The sequence below is a fragment of the Sapajus apella genome, unplaced genomic scaffold (genome assembly GCF_009761245.1).
Source record: "Sapajus apella isolate SASKATOON/1434 unplaced genomic scaffold, GSC_monkey_1.0 scaffold86, whole genome shotgun sequence".
Lineage (NCBI taxonomy): Eukaryota > Metazoa > Chordata > Mammalia > Primates > Cebidae > Sapajus > Sapajus apella.
The window spans coordinates 8,326,135-8,344,865 of record NW_022437026.1 but is presented as its reverse complement, the minus strand read 5'-3'; the positions used below and the strand labels follow the sequence as shown (position 1 = coordinate 8,344,865).

The following is an 18,731-nucleotide window of genomic DNA, read 5'->3' as shown; positions in this document are numbered from 1 at the left end:
CTGAGCATCTCAACGCTGTGGCCTCACAAGAGTTAACGAGTTATAGCTAAGGAGTAATATGTCTCTAGCCCCATACTGGAACCCTACTATTAGTCTGACCTAGCCACGGGTCTGTGAAGCATTTTTGTTCCTGAATCTTCAGTTTATTGGAGGACTCCGTTTCCTTAGGTCCTTCTCTGTGCTACCTCCAGAATCATTCTTCCCTCCCATTTTCCCATGTTGCAGTGGTCGATGGCCATGAAGTCCTGTTCCATTCTAGGACCAGTCAGCAGGATTTTGTTGGCAGAAGCCCAGTACAGGAGCTGGTCCAGTCCACAGGCCCTTTGGATATGAAAACACCTTAGACCCCCATTCCCCCAAAATGCGCACATACACACACACACACGCACACGCACACGCACACATACTATTTTATGCTTTTAGGGGCTCCTGAACCCCTTAATTCGCCTGGGCCTGGAAGCCAAGCCTACTGCTAAGAGCAGGAGCCACATGTACCCCGCCTAGCCAGAATAGGGTAGGCAGTGCCATCATCTTGGCCCTATTTGTTCAGTTTGTCGTCCTCTTTTTGTGTATTCCCCAGCTCTGCCATCCAGTTTTACCAGCTTCCAGGTGCTCCATCTTCTCTCCCCTCATATGGACTAGAGTAAGACTTCTCAGACACAACAGTGCACGGATTCAGACTTTAATGGTGGTGTTCATTTCAATGCCACAGAGGTGGTGGCACTGTGGAACGTGGCATGGGGAGTGAGAGGTTGCTCTGGTGCAGCTGGAGGAAGAACAGGGAAACCAGGGTTGGGAGAGATGTATAGAGGAAAACTCCCCCAGGCACAGCCTCCGCTCTGGACCAACGCAGACTTTGCTGAGTACACGCAAAGGAACTGATGTCCAGGCCCTTTCTATGACCCTTTCCATTCTAGAAAGACCTCTCACCCCAGTCATCTTGGGATCTACAGCCACATGAAATAGAGACACATCGTTCCCTCAAGTCAGGCCAATTTTAGGCCATAGAGTTATGGGGAAATGATGAATTAATGGGATGAATGAAAAATAAATACAATAAATAAATACATTAAAGCCTTAGCCAGGCATGATCACACCCAGCACCCCCCTCCACCCCAGCACTGTGCACAGTTCATGGCTCATATGCAACATGGAAAACACATGGACAAGATCAAAGCACAAGGGACACGTGGTCCCTCACTAACACCTCAACACAGCAACCCTGATGCTCCCATCACAGACACTGAGCATTCTTCCATGGACCCTCTTTAGAATCCTCATTCACATTTCTCCTTTTTGAGGGAAGAGAGAAAGAGAAAAGGAAGAGAGAAAGTGGAAAGTGCGGAACCCCAGTGAGTAGGGCCCAGAAAGGAGGGCGAGCAGAGACAGCAAGAGGTCAGATAAGCCAAGGAGCAGCCGGAGCAGGTCAATCAGGGAAGTTCTGGACCCCCTGGGGCTCAGGGGATCTCAGAGGGTGAACTATCACAGATCAGGACAGCAAGGTTCCAGGAGGATGAGACAGAGGTTCCACGTCTCCAGGCAAGCAGAAGAATCACAGCACACTGGGATTACGGAAGTTATGTCCGGCAAAGCGAGCTTCATCCCCCAGCTCTTCCTCAATTCTAAGAGAGATGAACCACAAAGGAAGTGGTCAGGGATGCAGGAGGATCCCACTTCTCTCTCTCTGGGGGTCCCCCAGACTCCAACCACCCCCCCCACCACCTGCTTTTGTGTCCTGCCCCAAGGTTGAGCACTCCCTGGCTTTCCCATGTGATCTCTGGGATCCGTCAATCAGGCCATCAATAAACCCAGAAAGCAAAAACCAATATTAACTGGAAATGGACTGTTATCCAGGCCCTGGGCGCTAGAGATGGTCCAGCAGGCAAACGGGGCCTTTAGCCCTCTGGGCCAGGGGCTCCCATTCCCCAGGGACTCTCACCTCATGAGCTGGTTGTACTTAGCCAGACGTTCAGAACGGCACGGGGCGCCAGTCTTGATCTGAAACATTTAAAAGGATTTGCAGCTCAGTGGCTGCCCTCTCACCCCTGAAAGGAGACTTCTGCTCTCCTGAAACTCCCCTGACACCCTCAAATACCTGGAAGGAGAGACCAGGTGGGTGAGCTAGAACCACCAATCCCACAGAGTTCCCTTCATTCCCCAGGCTGCCCCACTCACCTGGCCTGTGCACAGCCCCACCACCAGGTCGGCAATGAATGTGTCCTCAGTCTCTCCTGAGCGATGACTCACCATGACCCCCCAGCCGTTCTCCTGGGCCAGCTTGCACCTGTATCCACACACAGCACTGATTTTGCTGCCCTCGCACTGGGCACTCTTCCCAGCCCCAGCCTTGGTCTATGTCAAGAAACATCTCGGGGAAAGCTATCTGGGAGGGGAGCAGAGACTCAGGTGTGGAGGGGCAGAGGTGAGAGAACTGTGATGATGACTCCCGGTGCCCTGCTCTCTTTGGCATCCCTGGGTAGAGTTAGGCTGGAGCACTTGTAAGAGGAGTCTTACAGAAACGGAGCCCACTCAGGAGAAGGCCAGAAGTCACTCACGCTTGGATGGCTTCAGTGACTGAGCCGATCTGGTTGACCTTGAGCAGCAGACAGTTGCAGGCCTTTTCTTCCACTGCCCGCTCAATACGCTTTGGGTTGGTCACTGTCAGGTCATCACCCACAATCTGGATCCCTACATTGGCCGTGAACTTGGACCAGGCAGCCCAATCATCCTGGTCAAATGGGTCCTCAATGGAGACCACTGCAGAGAGAGCACAGAGGGGGTCATCCTCCCGTGGTCTCTACATCAGGCAGGAACACACCCCTTTACTCCCTGAAATGAATAGGCCCTTGGTTAACTACACATGTTCATCCTTGCTAAGACAAATCCCCTGAATATAAGCCTGCCCAGTAGGCTTACATTCTACTTACTTACTGATCTGATTCTTAAGTTGTTTTTTTATTGTTTGTTTTTGATACAGAGTCTCACTCTGTCATCCAGGCTGGGGTGCAGTGGCACAATCTTGGCTCACTGCAACCTCCACCTCCCCCACTCAAGTGATCCTGCCACCTCAACCTCCTGAGTAGCTGGGACTATAGGTGTGTGGCACGATAACTAGTTTTTTAAATTTTTATAGAGATGAAATCTCACTGTATTGCTTAGGCTGGTCTCAAACTCCTGGGTTCAAGCAGTCCTCCTGCTTCGGCCTCCCAAAGTGATGGGATTACAAGCATGGGCCACCACACCTGGCTCCTGATTTTTTTATTTTATTTTTTGAGATGGAGGAGTCCTGCTCTGTCACCCAGGCTAGATAGAGTACAGTGGCATGATCTTGGCTTACTGCAACCTCTGCCTCCCAGGTTTAAGCAATTCTCCTGCCCAGCCTCCCAAGTAGCTGGGATTACAGGCGCCTGCCACCGTGCCTGGCTAATTTTTGTATTTTTAGTAGAGATGGGGTTTCTCCATGTTGGCCAGCCTGGCCTCAAACTCCTGACTTTGTGATCCACCTGCCTTGGCCTCCCAAAGTGTTGGGATTACAGGCGTGAGCTACCGCGTCCGGCCGATTCTTATTTCATAAAACCTTACCTGGAGAGCCCAGGCATGGTGGCTCATGCCTGTAATCCCAGCACTTTGGGAGGCTGAGGTGGATGGATTACTTGAGGACAGGAGTTCCCTGGCCAACATAGTAAAACCCCGCCTCCACTAAAAATACAAAAATTAGCTTGGCATGGTGGTGCACACCTGTAATCCCAGCTACTGGGGAGGCTGAGGCATGAGAATCACTTGAACCTGGGCAGCAGAGATCACACCACTGCACACCAGCCTGGGCGACAGAGCGAGACTCTGTCTCAAAAAAGAAGAAAACAGGCCAGACGCAGTGGCTCACACCTGAAATCCCAGCACTTTGGAAGGCCGAAGCAAGCAAATCACCTGAGGTCAGGAGTTTGAGACCAGCCTGGACAACATGGCGAAACCCCATCACTACTAATAATACAAAAATTAGCCAGGCGTGGTGGTGCACGCCTGTAATTTCAGCTACTTAGGAGGCTGAGAGAATCCCCTGAACCTGGGAGGTGGAGGTTGCAGTGAGCAGGAATTGCACCACTTCCGTGGGCTGGGTACAGAAGCTCACTCCTGTAATCCCAGCACTCTGGGAGGCTGATGCAGGTGGGTCACTTGAGCTCAGGAATTCAAGACCAGCCATGAGCAACATGGCTATACCCCACCTCTACAAAAATTAAAAAAATTAAATTAAGGCCGGGCGCGGTGGCTCAAGCCTGTAATCCCAGCACTTTGGGAGGCCGAGGCGGGTGGATCACGAGGTCAAGAGATCGAGACCATCCTGGTCAACATGGTGAAACCCCGTCTCTACTAAAGCTACAAAAAATTAGCTGGGCATGGTGGTGCGTGCCTGTAATCCCAGCTACTCAGGAGGCTGAGGCAGGAGAATTGCCTGAACCCAGGAGGCGGAGGTTGCGGTGAGCCAAGATCACGCCATTGCACTCCAGCCTGGGCAACAAGAGCGAAACTCCGTCTCTAAAAAAAAAAATTAAAAAAAAAAAAAATTAAATTAAAAACAAACCAACAAACCTTCCAGTAACAAGGGTTCACAACCTTCTTCACAACCTAGCTTTTGCATTTTCCTGTTCTCACTGCCAGAAAGCCCTTCCTCAGTGCTAATCCAAATCCTTCATTCTGCAATTATGTTTATTTTCTTTTGCCCTGTTTCAGGAAGATGGAGACCAACTGCCTCCTTCCTGGGGTAGAGGCCCTGGGAAGACTTGCAGAAAATATTTCAGTTCCCTGCTCAGCCTTCTTTCTACTCATACATCAGTCCCAGCTCCATTCAGCATCCACAATTTCATAGATCAAAGATACTGAAATGTTCTAGTTCTCTGCTAGATCCAGTCACCCTCTCACCATCCCTGGTTCTTTCCAGAGCCTATCCCATAACCCCAGTAGCTTTCAGAACCCATGACTTTAATCAGGACCTGAGGCAGAACAGATTAGCCACAGGTACCTGCACCTTCACACTACATACAAAGCCCAGTCTTTGCAGGTGGCTCCTGCACCCTCTCCCTGGTTCTCAGGTTCTTCTTAGGACACCTCCACCTGGAGCCTGAGTCAGCACCCCATAATGGCCAGAGTTGCTGGGACACTTCCCTGCCTGCCCCCAGACCTCCCCCTCACATTGCTTCCTCTCACCAGGATAGTCCCTGACAAAGTCCTGGTAGAGTGCCCCCAGCTGGTCCCCAGTGATGTATCGGGAAGGATCAGCCGGAGACTTGAAGTCCAAGTCATATTTGCCATCACGATAGAATTCTGAGGCAGCAACATCCATGCCAATGACGATCTTTTCTGTGTAGCCAGCCTTGTCGATGGCTTCCTTCACCAGCTCCAAGGCTGGGGACGGAATACAGTGAGATTATTGTACAAGCAGGAGGGATGGGCGAGGAGGAGGAGGGAAATAAAAGACAGTGAGGGCAGAGTTGGAGGGCTGTTCCTGAGAAGTGTGTTGGGGCTGCTGTTGGGGTTACCCCCGGGTCTGGGAGGAGAGGCCGTCTTCTGGGAACACAGGGTGGAATTCTGTTAATAAGATTTATTATCTTTTCATTGACATCATGTCACCTAAGCATTTTACACATATGATTTCATTTAATCCTCACACTGATGTCATGAGCTAGATCGTTATTGTTCCCAGAGATAAATTAAGATCACCAGCTAATAACACCACAAGTCAAGGTTCAAATAAATCCAGGTAATTTGGCCCCAGAACCTTAACTCTTAAACACTATCTATATTGTTTCCATTTCTTATACAGTTTCTACAAGGCACAAAAATATTACGGATTCTAGAGGCCTAGGAGGCTGGGGTGGGGACAGGATAGATTTCGAATGGATTCCCTAGACTATGATATCTCATCAAACTGAGATGCCTACAGAGTTGAATGATGGGATGAGTCCAACAGGTCACCCAGACCATCTCCCAGTATTCCCAGGGGATCCAGTGACAACAGATGCTAACACAGCTGGAAATGCAAGTAAAAGACTGTCCCCCTAGATCTGTGTGTGAATTTGGCAGGCCCTCTGCAAGCCACTCTAAGAACTGGTACCTTCTGGAGTTTGTAGAGTCTGAGGATCCTCCACGCCTACTCAGGACTTGGTGAAGTGTGTGGCCCTTTCTGATGTCCCACGATAGCTTACCCTATTGTAGCTTAGAGCTGGGAATAGAATTCTTGGCCTCACCTTCACTGTTCTCCAGGATATTGGGGGCAAAGCCACCTTCATCTCCCACGTTGGTGGCATCCTTGCCGTATTTGTCCTTGATGACTCCCTTGAGTGTATGGTAGACCTCTGCACCCAGTCGCATGGCATCCCGAAAGCTCTCGGCTCCCACTGGGAGGATCATGAACTCCTGCATGGCCAGCTTGTTCCCAGCATGAGAGCCACCATTGATCACGTTGAAGGCCTGGGGAACCGCAGAAAGACAGAAGGGTCAAAGAGCTCCTCCCTGCCCGCCCCAGGAGTGTTAACCCAAGACCACAAACTTCCCCCAGCTTCCTGGACTAAGTCTCACGTCCCCATCCTTCCTCTTTACCTGCCCCAATTCACTTTCCTCCCATCATTCCTCAGAAGTTGCATGCTCCCTCCCCCACCCACCCCTGGGAGAGTCACAGGCATGGCTCAGTGCTCACCGGCACAGGCAGGATGAGGTCTGAGTTCCCGGCCAGCTGAGCAATGTGGCGATATAGGGGCAGCTCCCGCTCGGCTGCCCCTGCCTTACACACGGCCAGAGACACACCCAGGATGGCATTGGCCCCAAACTTGGCTGGGAGATTATAGAGGAAGGTGCTGAGCACAACGTCCCCTTCTCCTTCTAGTTCCTGCCCCCATCTGTAGTCTTCAAAAGGAGCCAGTAAAGGAGACCCCCTCCTCCCTCCCCACCCCTGCCCCAGTAACACCTCATCCATGCTCTCCAGAAAACAGCAGGGGAGAAGAATGGGTGGGGAGGAGGAGATCGGAAAGATCCCTGAGACCACAGACTCTCTCAGGCCAGCCCCCTCCTCTGTATGCTATAAAGGTCTTCCTTCTGCCTAATGTGGGTCTCTCCTCTGCAGCTAAACTCATCTCCCCTTGCCCTGGCTTTGGGAGGAGGAGGCCGCTGTCAGTCATTCCTGAGGAAGCCCTTACAGCACCAGCCCTTCAGCTCTCTGTCTGCTCCACACCGCCCCACCCTGACGCTTCCCCACTTTCTCCCAGCCCCAGCTTACATTTGTTCTCAGTCCCATCCAACTCCAGCATCAGGTTGTCCAGTTTCTCTTGCTCCACCACAGAGAGACCCTGAGGGCAGAGCCTCCATCACCCAGGGCCAGGCTGGAGGCTGAGCCCTAAGGCAGAGGGTCCCCTCATTCACACCCAAGCTCACATTTGGCCAGCGTCCAACCAAGTCCCTGTGACAGGGGCCTGCCTGGATGAGAGGACCTGAACCCCCATGGGAGCAGAGGGCAGTAAGGAAGCTATTCCCCACCCCTTTCCCTTGTAACCATGATTCCTAAAAGTGGGACTTCTTTCTCCCCTTCCTCCTGCCCTGCTCCGGGGTTCCTTCCAGAACTCTGTCCCCGCTATCCCCAGCAAAGAGCGGGCCTCACTGAGCTGAGGAGGGCTGGCGCGATGGTGGAGTTGATGTGGTCCACTGCCTTCAGGACACCTGGGGAGAGGAAGAGGCTGGACTGGGTCAGGCCAGGAAGGACGGAAGGGACAATGGGAGGAGGGGAAGGCATGCTAGAGGAGGACTGGGGACTGGTGTGAGGTGGGGGGATAAGGCTGAGGTGGGGGAGAGTCTGGAAAAGAGAAAGGACCTCACCTTTGCCTAAGTAACGCTGTTTGTCCCCATCCCTTAGCTCCAGGGCCTCATAGATGCCCGTAGAGGCTCCACTGGGCACTGCAGCCCGGAAAAGACCTAAAGGAAGAATATGCAATGAGAGGGAGTGAAGAAGACTACACTACCGGGCCTTCCGGCTCTAAACTCCTGCCTGCCACATCTAGCTCTCCCCCTACACTGCTCCCTAACATCCCACCCGCAACACACACACTGTGAGGCAGACACACAAGAAGTGGCCTCCTCATCCGCCCATCTGAGGCCCCACAGCACAAGCGGAGCCCGCAGAAAGGAAGCTATGCCGGGCAGCACACCTCTGCACACATGCAGGTGCACAGGCAGACACACGGGGGCAGGGCACGCCTCACACGCTCAATTCCAACACAGACCCGCCTACACTGGCTCCCTGGACAAGGAGGATCCAACCCCCACAACCCAGGCTTGTGAGCCTGACCCAGCACCCCATCCCCCTGGGTATCAGAAAAGGCCCCTGAACCCCGGCCAAACCCAGCCTGGCAGTGGGAAGGCGCCTGCCACACCCATTACCTTTGGCAGTATAGAGGTCCACCTCCACTGTGGGGTTCCCGCGGGAGTCCAGGATCTCCCGGGCCCAGATCTTCTCTATGGACATGATGGCTGGGATCTCCTCGGGTGGAAGGGAAGGAAGGAGAAAGATAAGAGGCTTAGAGGGGTGGAGCCTGAGATCAATGGGCGGGGCAGGAGGCTGGGAGGGATGGGAAAGAGGTTACTGCAGTGAGTGGGGGGTGGGAAGGGAGGCGCTGGCTGCAGTCTAGGGCTGTAGAAGGGATTCCCCCTCCCCCCTGGGAAGAGGAGAAGGTCAATGCAGTGAGGAAGGGGAGGTCACTGCAGTGGGGGGCTGGGAGAACACTGCAGCGGGGAGGGGAGGGGCACAACAGTGGTTCCCGCGCCTCTTTACAGCTTGGCCAGCCGGTGGGGTTCCCCCAGATCTCCTCAGAGCGGAATGGCTGCCAGGCTCGCATTTCTCCTGGGAGCCAGGAAGAGGATGGGTTGCGTGGGCCTCTCTTCCAGAGCCCCATCCCTCCCCAACTTAGCCCAGCTGCCAGAACTCTGCCCCCTCCCCAAGGTGCCACTCTCTCCCAAACGTGTGTCCCTCCTCTTCCCCAGAAAGGCGCACGCAGTAGAGGCATGGGGGCGGAGGAGGCGGGAGAAAGGGTCCTGGGGAAGGCCCTGCAGTCCCTGGGGGTTGCAGCAGGGAGCGAAGAGGATAAGACCCGGTGGGGTGTGGCAGCTAGCTGGGCCCGTCCCCTGAGCCCCGACAGATCCCCACTTCTTCCATCCCTCCCCCGTGCAGCTGAGAGGAGGAAGCGCAAACGGAGAGGGGCGGCGGGGGGAAAAGCAGGAGAGAGGGGAGTCCAGGGTAAGTCTGGAGGAGCTGAGGAAGGGGGAGAGAAGACATTTCCCCAAATGCAAACCAAAAGGTACGCGCCAGGATAAAAATGCACCGCTGGGGAGGACTCCGAACTTAAGAAACAAATGGACAGAACCGTAGGTGAGGGGGAGCGCTGGACGAGAGGCAGGCAAGGGTGGAGAGGCGCAGTTCCAGAGAGGCGCGGAGAGGGCCAGAGCGCCAGGGCCCGGGAGGGAGGGCGCCCAGGCGCAGGCGGCAGAGCAGGTGCGCAGCTGCCTGCACGCGGCGAGAGATGCGGAGAGGTGCCCAGCGGCACCGGGTAGAGGGGGCAGGGGCTCCGGGCCCGGCGGGGGCTTCACCTCGGGACTGCAGACTCAGCCGGTGGTGGTGGCGGTGGCTGTGGCGGTGGCGGTGGCGACGGCAGCACGGAGAGAGCGGGAGTGGCAGTGGCGGCGGCGGCTGCGGCTCCCGGGCGGCGGGCGGGGGAGGCGCCTATAGGGCCGGGCAGGCGCATGTGACCCGGAGCCCCCGATGAGTCAGGAGCTGCCGGTGGAGGCGCACGTACAAGCGCGGGTGGGGGACCGACGCGGGTAGAGTGGGGGATGGGGAAGGGTGGGGGCACCCACGACCTGGCCCCCCGCGCACACACACGCTCATACCCATGACCCAACCCACTCGAAAGTAACAGGCAGAGCCGCACCCCTGTAGCCCGGGTACTAAGGCCCACAATGCCAGTGAAGCCCAAGGCAGCCTCAGTGCCTCACAAACCCAGTCAGACACAGGAGCATCACAGTGCCTCTTTATTGGAAATCCAAACACCCCAGCCGCCTCCAGGTCTCTCCAGCCATTCCTACCAGCACCCCGTGGCCCACGCGGGCTAGGCTCCTACCCATGCCTGCCCCAGGGCGAACATGGGCCTAGGTTCCAGGCCTTACTCAGGCCTAGGCACCCCACTCTGCAGCCCACACTGCCCAGGGGACCAGTACAGAGAGGGATCCTGGGCCTCAGACTGTGATGAATTTCCAACTTTGGGGCAAAAAGAGGCATCCTCTGTCCGCCTGGAGCAGGTATGAATGTGCTGGCCTCCCTGGGAATCTGATTAGGTCTGAAGGCCAGCATCTTTGATCTCCTGGAGGTAGAAGACAGAAGTAAATAGGGACGATAGGGGTGGCTCAGGCCTGTAATCCCAGCACCTTGGGAAGCCGAGGCAGGTGGATCACAGGAGAGGCAGGTGGATCACCATGTTTGCCAGGAGATCGAGACCATGCTGGCTAACATGGTGAAACTCCGTTTCTACTCAAAATACAAAAATTATCCAGGCTAGTCCCAGCTACTCAGGAGGCTGAGGCAGGAGAATGCTTGAACCCGGGAGGTGGAGGTTGCAGTGAGCCAAGATCAGGTCACTGTACTTCAGCCTGGGCAGCAGAGCGAGACTCGTATCAAAAAAAAAAAAAAAAAAAAAAAGAAGTCAATAAAGCCTCTGTCCTATCTGAAGTGCCTGGCGGCCATCCTCATCTCTTCCATCTCTTTCTGCCTCACTCTGCCCTCTTTTCTTCCCCCACCTCTGTGTCCTGCTATTTTTAGCTTCAGATTTTTAGTGCAGGATCTTCCTCTCCTGCCTTCTCTCCTAGGCCCAGCTACATACACCACCAACCCTCCCCTGCAGCCCCTACCATGCACCCACACCAGTCCTTTCCTAGCAGACTTCACTGTGTCAGGTATGGCTGCCCACCCCCCACCAACTCCTCTGCCTGCCACCCCAATTCTTTTTGCTTACTCTTCTGGCTTCCTAAGCCCTTTCTCAGCTGGTCCTAGGCCCTTCGGGTCCCTTTTCCTCTCCTTGATTCCTAAGCCTGCTCTCTTTAAGGGTTCTGCTTGTCTGATGCCTTCCTCCCCACCTCCTTCTGCAGCAGCTTTTCCTCTTGTCTCTTCTCCTACCTGCCCAGCCCTTGACCTCCTCCCACTGCCTCCCTGCAGGCTTCCTTACTATCTTTAGAGGCTAGATCAAAGACTGTTCCGGTTCCAGATCATGCTGGGGTTCAGGCTCCTGCTCCTGGTTTTCCTTCAGACTCTGCCGAATCTCATCAGCCTCAGCCCGTTCCTCCTCCTCATAGAATTCCTTGTCTAGACGTTCGAGGTATGGCATCTGCACCAGGACCTCCTGGCGGTACTTGGCGTCATCCGTGCATGGGTTATCCAGCAGCACCAAGGCTCGCAGCTTGGGCAGGTCTTGAAGCTTGGCCAGCTCCCCCAAGTTGGCCACCAAGTTGCCCCTGCCAGTGTGGTCAGGAGGGGTTCACGCAGGAATAATGGGCTTTGGTTGCCAGTTGCTAGGAATGGGGCCTCTGGGGGACTCTCCTACTGGGTTCCAGTTTTTCTAGAAACACTGACTGTGAGGTCTGGCCTGCCAAGCCTTGCCAGATTTACTGCAGAGGAGCTGTTCGACCCCGCTCTGGTCCTGCTTCTGCCCTTCAAGGAATCCCTAAGTGCCATATTCTACTCTGTAATGTATTCATGTTGGAGAATACATGAACTGTACTAGCTGGGGATAAGGGGGCAAATTTTCCTTACAGGGAGAGACTTTTTCTGTGTCAATCACAGCTAAACAGAGGGTAGAAGGCAGGACCCAGCCTCGGCAACACAGTGAGACCCTATCTCTACAAAAAATAAAAATAAAACAATTATCTGGGTGTGGTGGCACACACCTGTAGTCCCTGCTACTTGGGAGGCTGAGGACGAGGGATCACTTGAGCCCAGGAGTTCAAGGTTACAGTGAGCCTAGCTGGAGCCACTGTACTCCACCCTGTAGGAGCTAGATCAGTAGACAAGGAACTGGGATCTAAGCAGGAGTTTAGGGTGGGTGGGGGCTCTGTTGGTGCTCCCCGCAAAGGGAACCTAGGGCCAGGAATGGGTTGGAGCCTCCCAGCTAAAGAATAAGCTTTATCTCTTAATGTGCCTCATAATATGATCCTCTGTATTTATTTATTTTTATTATTTTTTTGAGACAGGGTTGGCTGGGCGCGGTGGCTCAACACCTGTAATCCTAGCACTTTGGGAGGCCGAGGTGGGTGGATCACCTGAGGTCAAGAGTTCAAGACCAGCCTGGCCATCATGGTGAAACCCCATCTTAAAAAAAAAAAAAGGAAAGAAGGAAAGAAAAAGAGACAGGGTCTCACTATGTCACCCAGGTTGGGGGTGCAGTGGCATGATCATATAGCCCACTGCAGCCTTGAACACCTGGGCTCAAGCGATCCTCTCACCTCAGCTTCCTAAGTAGCTCCAGGTGTGTGCCACCACACTTGGCTAATTTTTAAATTTTTTGTAGAGACTGGGTCTCACTACGTTGCCCTGGCTGGTCTTGAACGCCTGGCCTCAAGCAGTCCTCTTGCCTTGGCCTCCCAAAGTGCTGGGATTACAGGTGTGAGTGACCGTGCCTGGCCTTTCATTTTCATGTTCTGGCTTTAAGCCTTTATGAAATCATATTGAAGTGTTTCACCCCGATCTCATGGTCATATTGAGACTCATGCAGTGTTTCTCACCAGGAAGGCTACAGGCACTTTGTACTGGACTCTGCTGTGCTCTGCAGGATGCTTAGCATCTCTAGCCCCAGAGGCACCTCCCAATCGAGACACCCTCACTCCCTCCACACACACACCCAACTTACTCTCAAACAGCCCCAGTTAATAGCCACTCAGGAAGGGTCCATCATGCCTGTCTAGACCATAACAGGAACATGGCACACACACACACACCCCACCAGATCACTGTGGCAGAGTTCATGAATGAGAGATTGCCTAGGGGGTCAGGATGAGAGTTGGGGCTTCCAGATGCAACCACCTCTCCCTACTTGGAGATGCTCTTTCCATTACCAGCTCAAGAATCTAGTCTTCTCTCCTCAAATCTGAGCACATCTTGTGTTTTATGTCAGTAAAAAGGCCATCCCTTACAGGTGGGGCTCAGGAGAAGAGAGGCAGGAAATGGGAAGGGGAATTGGGACCCAGGAAATGGAGAAGTGGAAACTTACATGGGGTAGGGCAAAGAAAAAAGAGTTGGAACCAGACTGTGAGCCCCTTAGGAACAGGGGTCACTCTGATTCCTTTATTTCTTTCAGAGACAGCTCACTCTGTCACCCAGGCTGGAGGGCAGTGGCACGATCATGGCTCACTGCAACCTTGAACTCCTGGGCTCAAGTGATCCTCCTACCTCAGCCTCCTGAGTAGCTGAAACCACAGGTGTGCACCACCAGGCTCAGTTAACTTTTATTTTTAATTTATTATTTTAATTTTTATTTAATTTTTTTGTTTGTTTTGTTTTTGAGGCAGGGTCTGGCTCTGTCACCCAGGGTGGAGTGCAGTGGTGTGATCTCAGCTCACTGCAAACTCCACCTCAAGGCTCCCTGCCTAAGCCTTCTGAGTAGCTGGGATTATAAGTGCCCGCCACCACACTTGGATGATTTTTGTATTTTTGGTAGAGATGGGATTTTGCAGTGTTGCTCAGACTAGTCTTGAACTCCCAGGCTGCCCACCTTGGCTTCCCAAAGTGCTAGAGAACTACTGGGCATGAGTCACCATGCCCGGCCATTATTTTTACTTTTGTAGAGATGTGGTCTCACTATGTTGCCAAGACTGGTCTTGAACTCCTGGCCTCAAATGATCCTCCATCCTAAAGTGCTGGGAGTACAGGCATGAGCCACCATGCCTGGCCTCTGATTCCTTTCAATGTCCCCAAAACACAGTACAAGGCTTGGCACATAGCACATTTTCAATAATTATGGATTCAATGAATAAGAATTCAGAGGTCACAAGCTATAAGGGATTTAGTGTTGCAATTAGGACTCAGTGCAGAAGAAAGTAAGGAAAGCAGGGGTGAGGATCAGAGAGGAGGATGAGGTGAGGATCTGGCTGTGTGCTAGGACTGGGGGATTGGGCCAGGGAAGAACACAGACTCAAAACTGCACCTGGTCAGGGGTGGAGGCAAGGTGGGGCTTGGAGGGGGTGCATACCTCAGGTTGAGGTACTGCAGTGATTTCATTTCCTTGGAGAAGCCACTCAGAGTGTCAATCTGGTTGTCTCGAAGATGCAAAGTGGTGAGATTGCTCAGGTTCTCCAGGCCTTCCACCTTCTTCAGCAAGTTTTGGGCCTAGACCCCCAGGACACCGTGGGTTGATTGAGAGGGGAGCAGGGATAGGGAAGAAAGTGAGGTCAGAATGAGATGAAGCAAAAGAGGAAACCCAAGAGGTAGAGCGGGAGGAGTGGAAGGGAGGGGGTGAGTGGAGATCAGTTTAGAAAGTATGGAGGTTCAGGAGAAGCTGCCATCCCAGAGAAAGGTCAGCAGGAACCCCTACCACTCACCCCACCAAAGCCACTTGGGATGGAGGAGATGCTCCAACCCACCCCCTACCCGGCCCAGGAGCCCCCATGCCACCACTGAGAATTGGCATCAGCACCATCCCAGAATAATGAAGCTTAAGAGTTTAAAAGACTAGCCTGGTCCAGTGGCTCATGCCTGTAATCCTAGCACTTTCGGAGGCCGAGGCAGGGGGATCACAAAGTCAGGAGTTCGAGACCAGCCTGGTCAGCAGGGTGAAACCCCATCTCTATTAAAAATACAAAATTTAGCTAGGTGTGGTGGCGGGTGCCTGTAATCCCAGCTACTCAGGAGGCTGAGGCAGGAAAATTGCTTGAACCCAGGAGACTGCACCATTGCACTCCAGACTGGGCCACAGAGCAAGACTCCATCTCAAAAAAAAAGAGTCGAAAAGACTAAACATTTCAGTGGCTCTGTGGCTTCTGTGTGTATGTGTGTATATATATATATATATATATATATAGGTTTTCATCCACAGTCCTAGTTTATAACCCCCATAGCTCTTGTTGCAGTCTCCCTATAATGCTGGGTGTGCTGGACCTCAGGGGCAGGTCTCAGGAACCTTCTCCTCCTCTCTTTTCACCTGCCCGAAGGGAAGACTTTAATCTTTCCCCCTCTTTCTGACTGTGGTTCTTAAAACCCTCCCCAGAGAGCACCTCCCCAGTTCCCCAGGGGAAGGAATGCTAACATCCTGAAGCTTCCAAGAAAACCCAAGAGGACTGGGTCCAGAGAGCTTCTGAGTAGTGAAAGCTCCTAGAGGAGCCAGGTGTCGTGGCTGTAATCCCACGCCTGTAATCCCAGCACTTTGGGAGACCGAGGCAGGCAGATCACGAGGTCAGATCGAGACCATCCTGGCCAACATGGTGAAACCCCATCTCTACTAAAATACAAAAAAAAAAAAATTAGCCAGGCATGGAGGTGTGTGCCTATAGTCCCAGCTATTCGGAAGGCTGAGGTAGGGGAATCGTGTGAACCCGGGAGGCGCAGGTTGCAGTGAGTCAAGATCGTGTCACTGCACTCCAGCCTGGTGACAAAGCAAGAGTCCGCCAGAAAGAAGGAAAGAAAGGAAAGACAGAAAGAAAGTAGGCAAGCTCCTGCAGGCTGATGCATCCAGGGAGAGCATGGAGCACCACACCCATTTCCCCATACTTTGCCCTACGCCTCTCTTCATCCGTATCCTTTGCCGTTGCAATAAACTGGTAAAAAGCCACTCCGGCAAATTAATTAAATCCATGGGAACTGGCTTCAAGTTGAAGCTGCTGTGCCAGAAGTTCCAGAGGCTTGGACTTGCAGCTGGTATCTATGGGTGGTGTGGGGGTCACTCGGGAACTGATGGATAGATGGTGCCGGAACTGAATTGAGGTAATCCAGCCTGTGTCTACTACTTGGTGTATGGGGAGAAACCCCCACACCTTTGGTCCTGAAAGTCCCGTGTTGATGATTGTTGTGGTGGTAGTTGGAGAGTTAAGCAAAAACCCAGTTTGAGAGGTGAGTTTTCCTAAAACATTTCCATAGCCTGATGTTTGTACCTCAGTTATGGCCCATTTTGCTGCTGCCTTAATTACAAAGTAAATTATCTCCATATTATCCACACATTATGTATCATCAGCCCTGCTAGGTGGCTCTGTATCTCCACAGCATCTGGCACCAACTATGGGCTTGATAAGAATACTAGTTATCATCATGATGATGAAATTAGTAGCTGAGCCTACTAGAAAACCAGGCATCCTGACCTGGTGCAGTGGCTCACACCTGCAATTCCAGCATTTTGGGAGGCCGAGGCGGGTGGATCACGAGGTCAGGAGATCAAGACCATCCTGGCCAACATGGTGAAACCCTGTCTCTACTAAAATACAAAAAAAAAAATTGCTGGGCGTGGTGGCGAGCACATGTAGTCCCAGCTACTGGGGAGGCTGAGACAGAAGAATCGCTGAACCTGGAACGCAGAGGTTGCAGTGAGCCAAGATTGCACCACTGCACTCCAGTCTGGCGACAGAGTAAGGCTCTGTCTCAAAAAAGAAAAAAAAAGAAGAAAAGAAAAGAAGCCAGGCATCCTGACCCCCAGGACAGTGCCCTCTTCCCCACACCACCCTATGGCCCAGTGAGCTACCAGGTAGAGGTTCTTCAGCTTAGGAAGGTTGATTCCCAGGGTGCTTTCCAGCTGGTTCCCCCGAAGCTCCACTGTGTGCAGGCTGATCAGCTTCTGGGGGTCCAGACCTGTCACCATGCGGATGCTGTTCCCTGGAGAGGAGGGTTTCAGGAGCTCAAAGGGCCATTCCCAATGTTCAGCATGAGAGCCTGAATTTGGGGAGCCTCTAAATCATCCTACCCTGGACATCCTCAAAGCAGGGTAGATGGTGAGGAAGGACAGTTCCAGTCTTAATATCTCCAGAGCCCTAGGGAAAGTGGTGTGGTAGTCCAGGGTCCTGATGGACATCACCACCTAGGCCTTTGAAGAGTGAATGAAGCAGTGGGAAAGTCTAATTCCCTCTCCTTCTTCAAGTCTTTGCTCAAATGTCTCAGTGATGCTTGTCCTAACCAGTCCATTTGGCATTACCACCTGTGTCCCCCATTCCTCTTACTCTGATCTATTTTTTCCAAGGAACTTGTCTCCTTTCAACACGCTACATGAATTTACTTATTGTGTTTGTTGTTACTTGTCTGTCTCCCCCAACTAGAATAGGAGCTTTATGAGACTAGGGATGTTCCTTGTCTTATTCGCTCCTGTATGGTTGGCGTGTAGAACTGTCATAATGAATCGTAATGCGTATCTGAATGAATGAATGAATGAATGAATGCACACGGCCATGTGCCATAGCTAAGGATCATACTGCCCACTTCTGTTGGCCTCAGGTTAGGAAGGAAAGAATTTTGTGTGGCCCATCCTAAGGACCCACCTTTGAGATTCAAGCTTCCCAGACGAGGATGTGAGATGCCTTCAGTGTCAGTAATCTGGTTATAAGCAAAACTAGCAGTCTGCAGGTAGGGCCGTTCATTCAGCTGGGCACTCCGTAGCCGATTGCCATCAGCCTTGAGCCAGAGCAGGTGGGTGAGGTGGTTGAGTGGAGACAGGTCTGTCAGGTGGTTCTCAGAGACATCCACATAGCGCAGATGGATGTAGGAGCGCAGCAAGTAGATGTCTGTCAGGTCCCTAGGAAATGGAAGATGGAGAAGCGACCAGGGTTAGAGTGAAGAACCCAGCAAGAACTGGCAGAGCTGCTAAAGTGGAAGGAAATATGGAGATGGCTTATAATGGGGAGAAGAACGGGCAACCGATGGGAGGGGAGAAGGGTAAGAGAAGGTAGTGGGCAGAGAGACCTTGTGTCTGTGAAGGACAGAGAACCCATACTCTGAAAGACAAATGAGGAAGTCCAGCAGGAACCCCCATATACTCTCAGCCTCCAATTCCCCAGGTCAGCTTTGACAGGGGAAGTCTAGAGCTCCTGAAAAGTAAATTCTGTCCTTCTCTTTCCACTAGGCATGAGAAGGGTCAAACTCTCAGCCAGAACACCCAGGAATGGCAGTGAGTGGGAAAGGAGATAGGGGCCCTACAATCTCACAGTCCTCATCTGGTCCGCCATAAACTTACCTCTCTTTAACCTCCAGCTTAACATAAGCATGACCCAGCCCACTGCCCGTCTTACAGAGCAGAGAAAGCCCTTCCTTCATCATGTCCTCCGTGAGGGGGTTAGGCAGCCACTGCAGGAGGAAGTGGAGTAAGGCATCTCTCCCCTGCCCAACCTTGCCCCTCAGCCCTTGGACCCCTCGTTGTCCAGGCTCTCACTTCCTCAGGGAACTCGTCCCCCTCTTTTCTGTAGTCCTCCTCCTCTGTCTCCTTCTCATCTTCCTCTTTCTCAAAATCGTCCTGGTCTGGATCAAAGTCTTCTAGATCATCTTCATCTGACATCTTTCTTCCCTCCTGAAGGCTCTGGAGTCAGATAAGCTCAGTCCTCCTCCTGAGAAAGAAGGTCTCTCCAGCTTTCCCCAGCCTTCAGCTCCTCATCGTCATTGACACAAACCGCTCCCATTACCCCCACCTCCCCTGACACACCAAGTCTCCATCACCACATCACCCCTGACCCATCAATCTCCATCACCC

At 52.8% G+C, this 18,731-nt stretch overlaps 2 protein-coding genes across 5 annotated transcripts in view; both read right to left on the bottom strand.

Annotated features, from left to right (window-relative positions):
* Positions 1-666: 666 nt before the first annotated feature.
* ENO2 (enolase 2) lies at positions 667-10,065 on the bottom strand. 2 transcript variants are annotated; one of them, XM_032254641.1, is made up of 12 exons: positions 9,625-10,065; positions 8,422-8,518; positions 7,861-7,956; positions 7,646-7,704; positions 7,268-7,337; positions 6,692-6,825; positions 6,243-6,465; positions 5,203-5,400; positions 2,556-2,757; positions 2,176-2,284; positions 1,940-1,998; positions 667-1,622 (listed from the first exon to the last, which is right to left on the bottom strand). In XM_032254641.1, exons 2-12 carry the CDS (start codon positions 8,504-8,506, stop codon positions 1,553-1,555), a joined length of 1,305 nt encoding a protein of 434 aa, XP_032110532.1. In that variant the 5' UTR covers positions 8,507-8,518; positions 9,625-10,065; the 3' UTR covers positions 667-1,552. The 2 variants fall into 2 exon arrangements, with proteins under 2 accessions (XP_032110532.1, XP_032110533.1); XM_032254642.1 differs by lacking the exon at positions 9,625-10,065 and adding an exon at positions 9,360-9,588 and having other exon boundaries at positions 675-1,622.
* The window catches only part of LRRC23 (leucine rich repeat containing 23), a 9,389-nt gene continuing 709 nt past the window's right edge, over positions 10,052-18,731 (bottom strand). For all 3 annotated transcript variants that reach the window (XM_032254643.1, XM_032254646.1, XM_032254645.1), the window contains exons 2-8: positions 18,417-18,588; positions 18,222-18,331; positions 17,530-17,783; positions 16,743-16,873; positions 14,268-14,404; positions 11,253-11,538; positions 10,052-10,394 (exon numbers count right to left, since the gene is read on the bottom strand). In XM_032254643.1, the coding sequence (XP_032110534.1) occupies positions 11,265-11,538; positions 14,268-14,404; positions 16,743-16,873; positions 17,530-17,783; positions 18,222-18,331; positions 18,417-18,539 (1,029 nt within the window). In that variant the 5' untranslated portion in view covers positions 18,540-18,588 and the 3' untranslated portion in view covers positions 10,052-10,394; positions 11,253-11,264. The remainder of the gene's footprint in view (positions 10,395-11,252; positions 11,539-14,267; positions 14,405-16,742; positions 16,874-17,529; positions 17,784-18,221; positions 18,332-18,416; positions 18,589-18,731) is intronic.

Coding starts and splice junctions, on each gene's coding strand:
- ENO2 (XM_032254641.1), bottom strand. CDS start 8,506: ATGTCCATAGAGAAGATCTGGGCCCGGGAGATCCTGGACTCCCGCGGG. Junction 7,338..7,645: donor CGCCAGCCCTCCTCAGCTCA/GTGAGGCCCGCT, acceptor CTCTGCCCTCAG/GGTCTCTCTGTGGTGGAGCA. Junction 1,623..1,939: donor AAGTACAACCAGCTCATGAG/GTGAGAGTCCCT, acceptor CATCTCTCTTAG/AATTGAGGAAGAGCTGGGGG.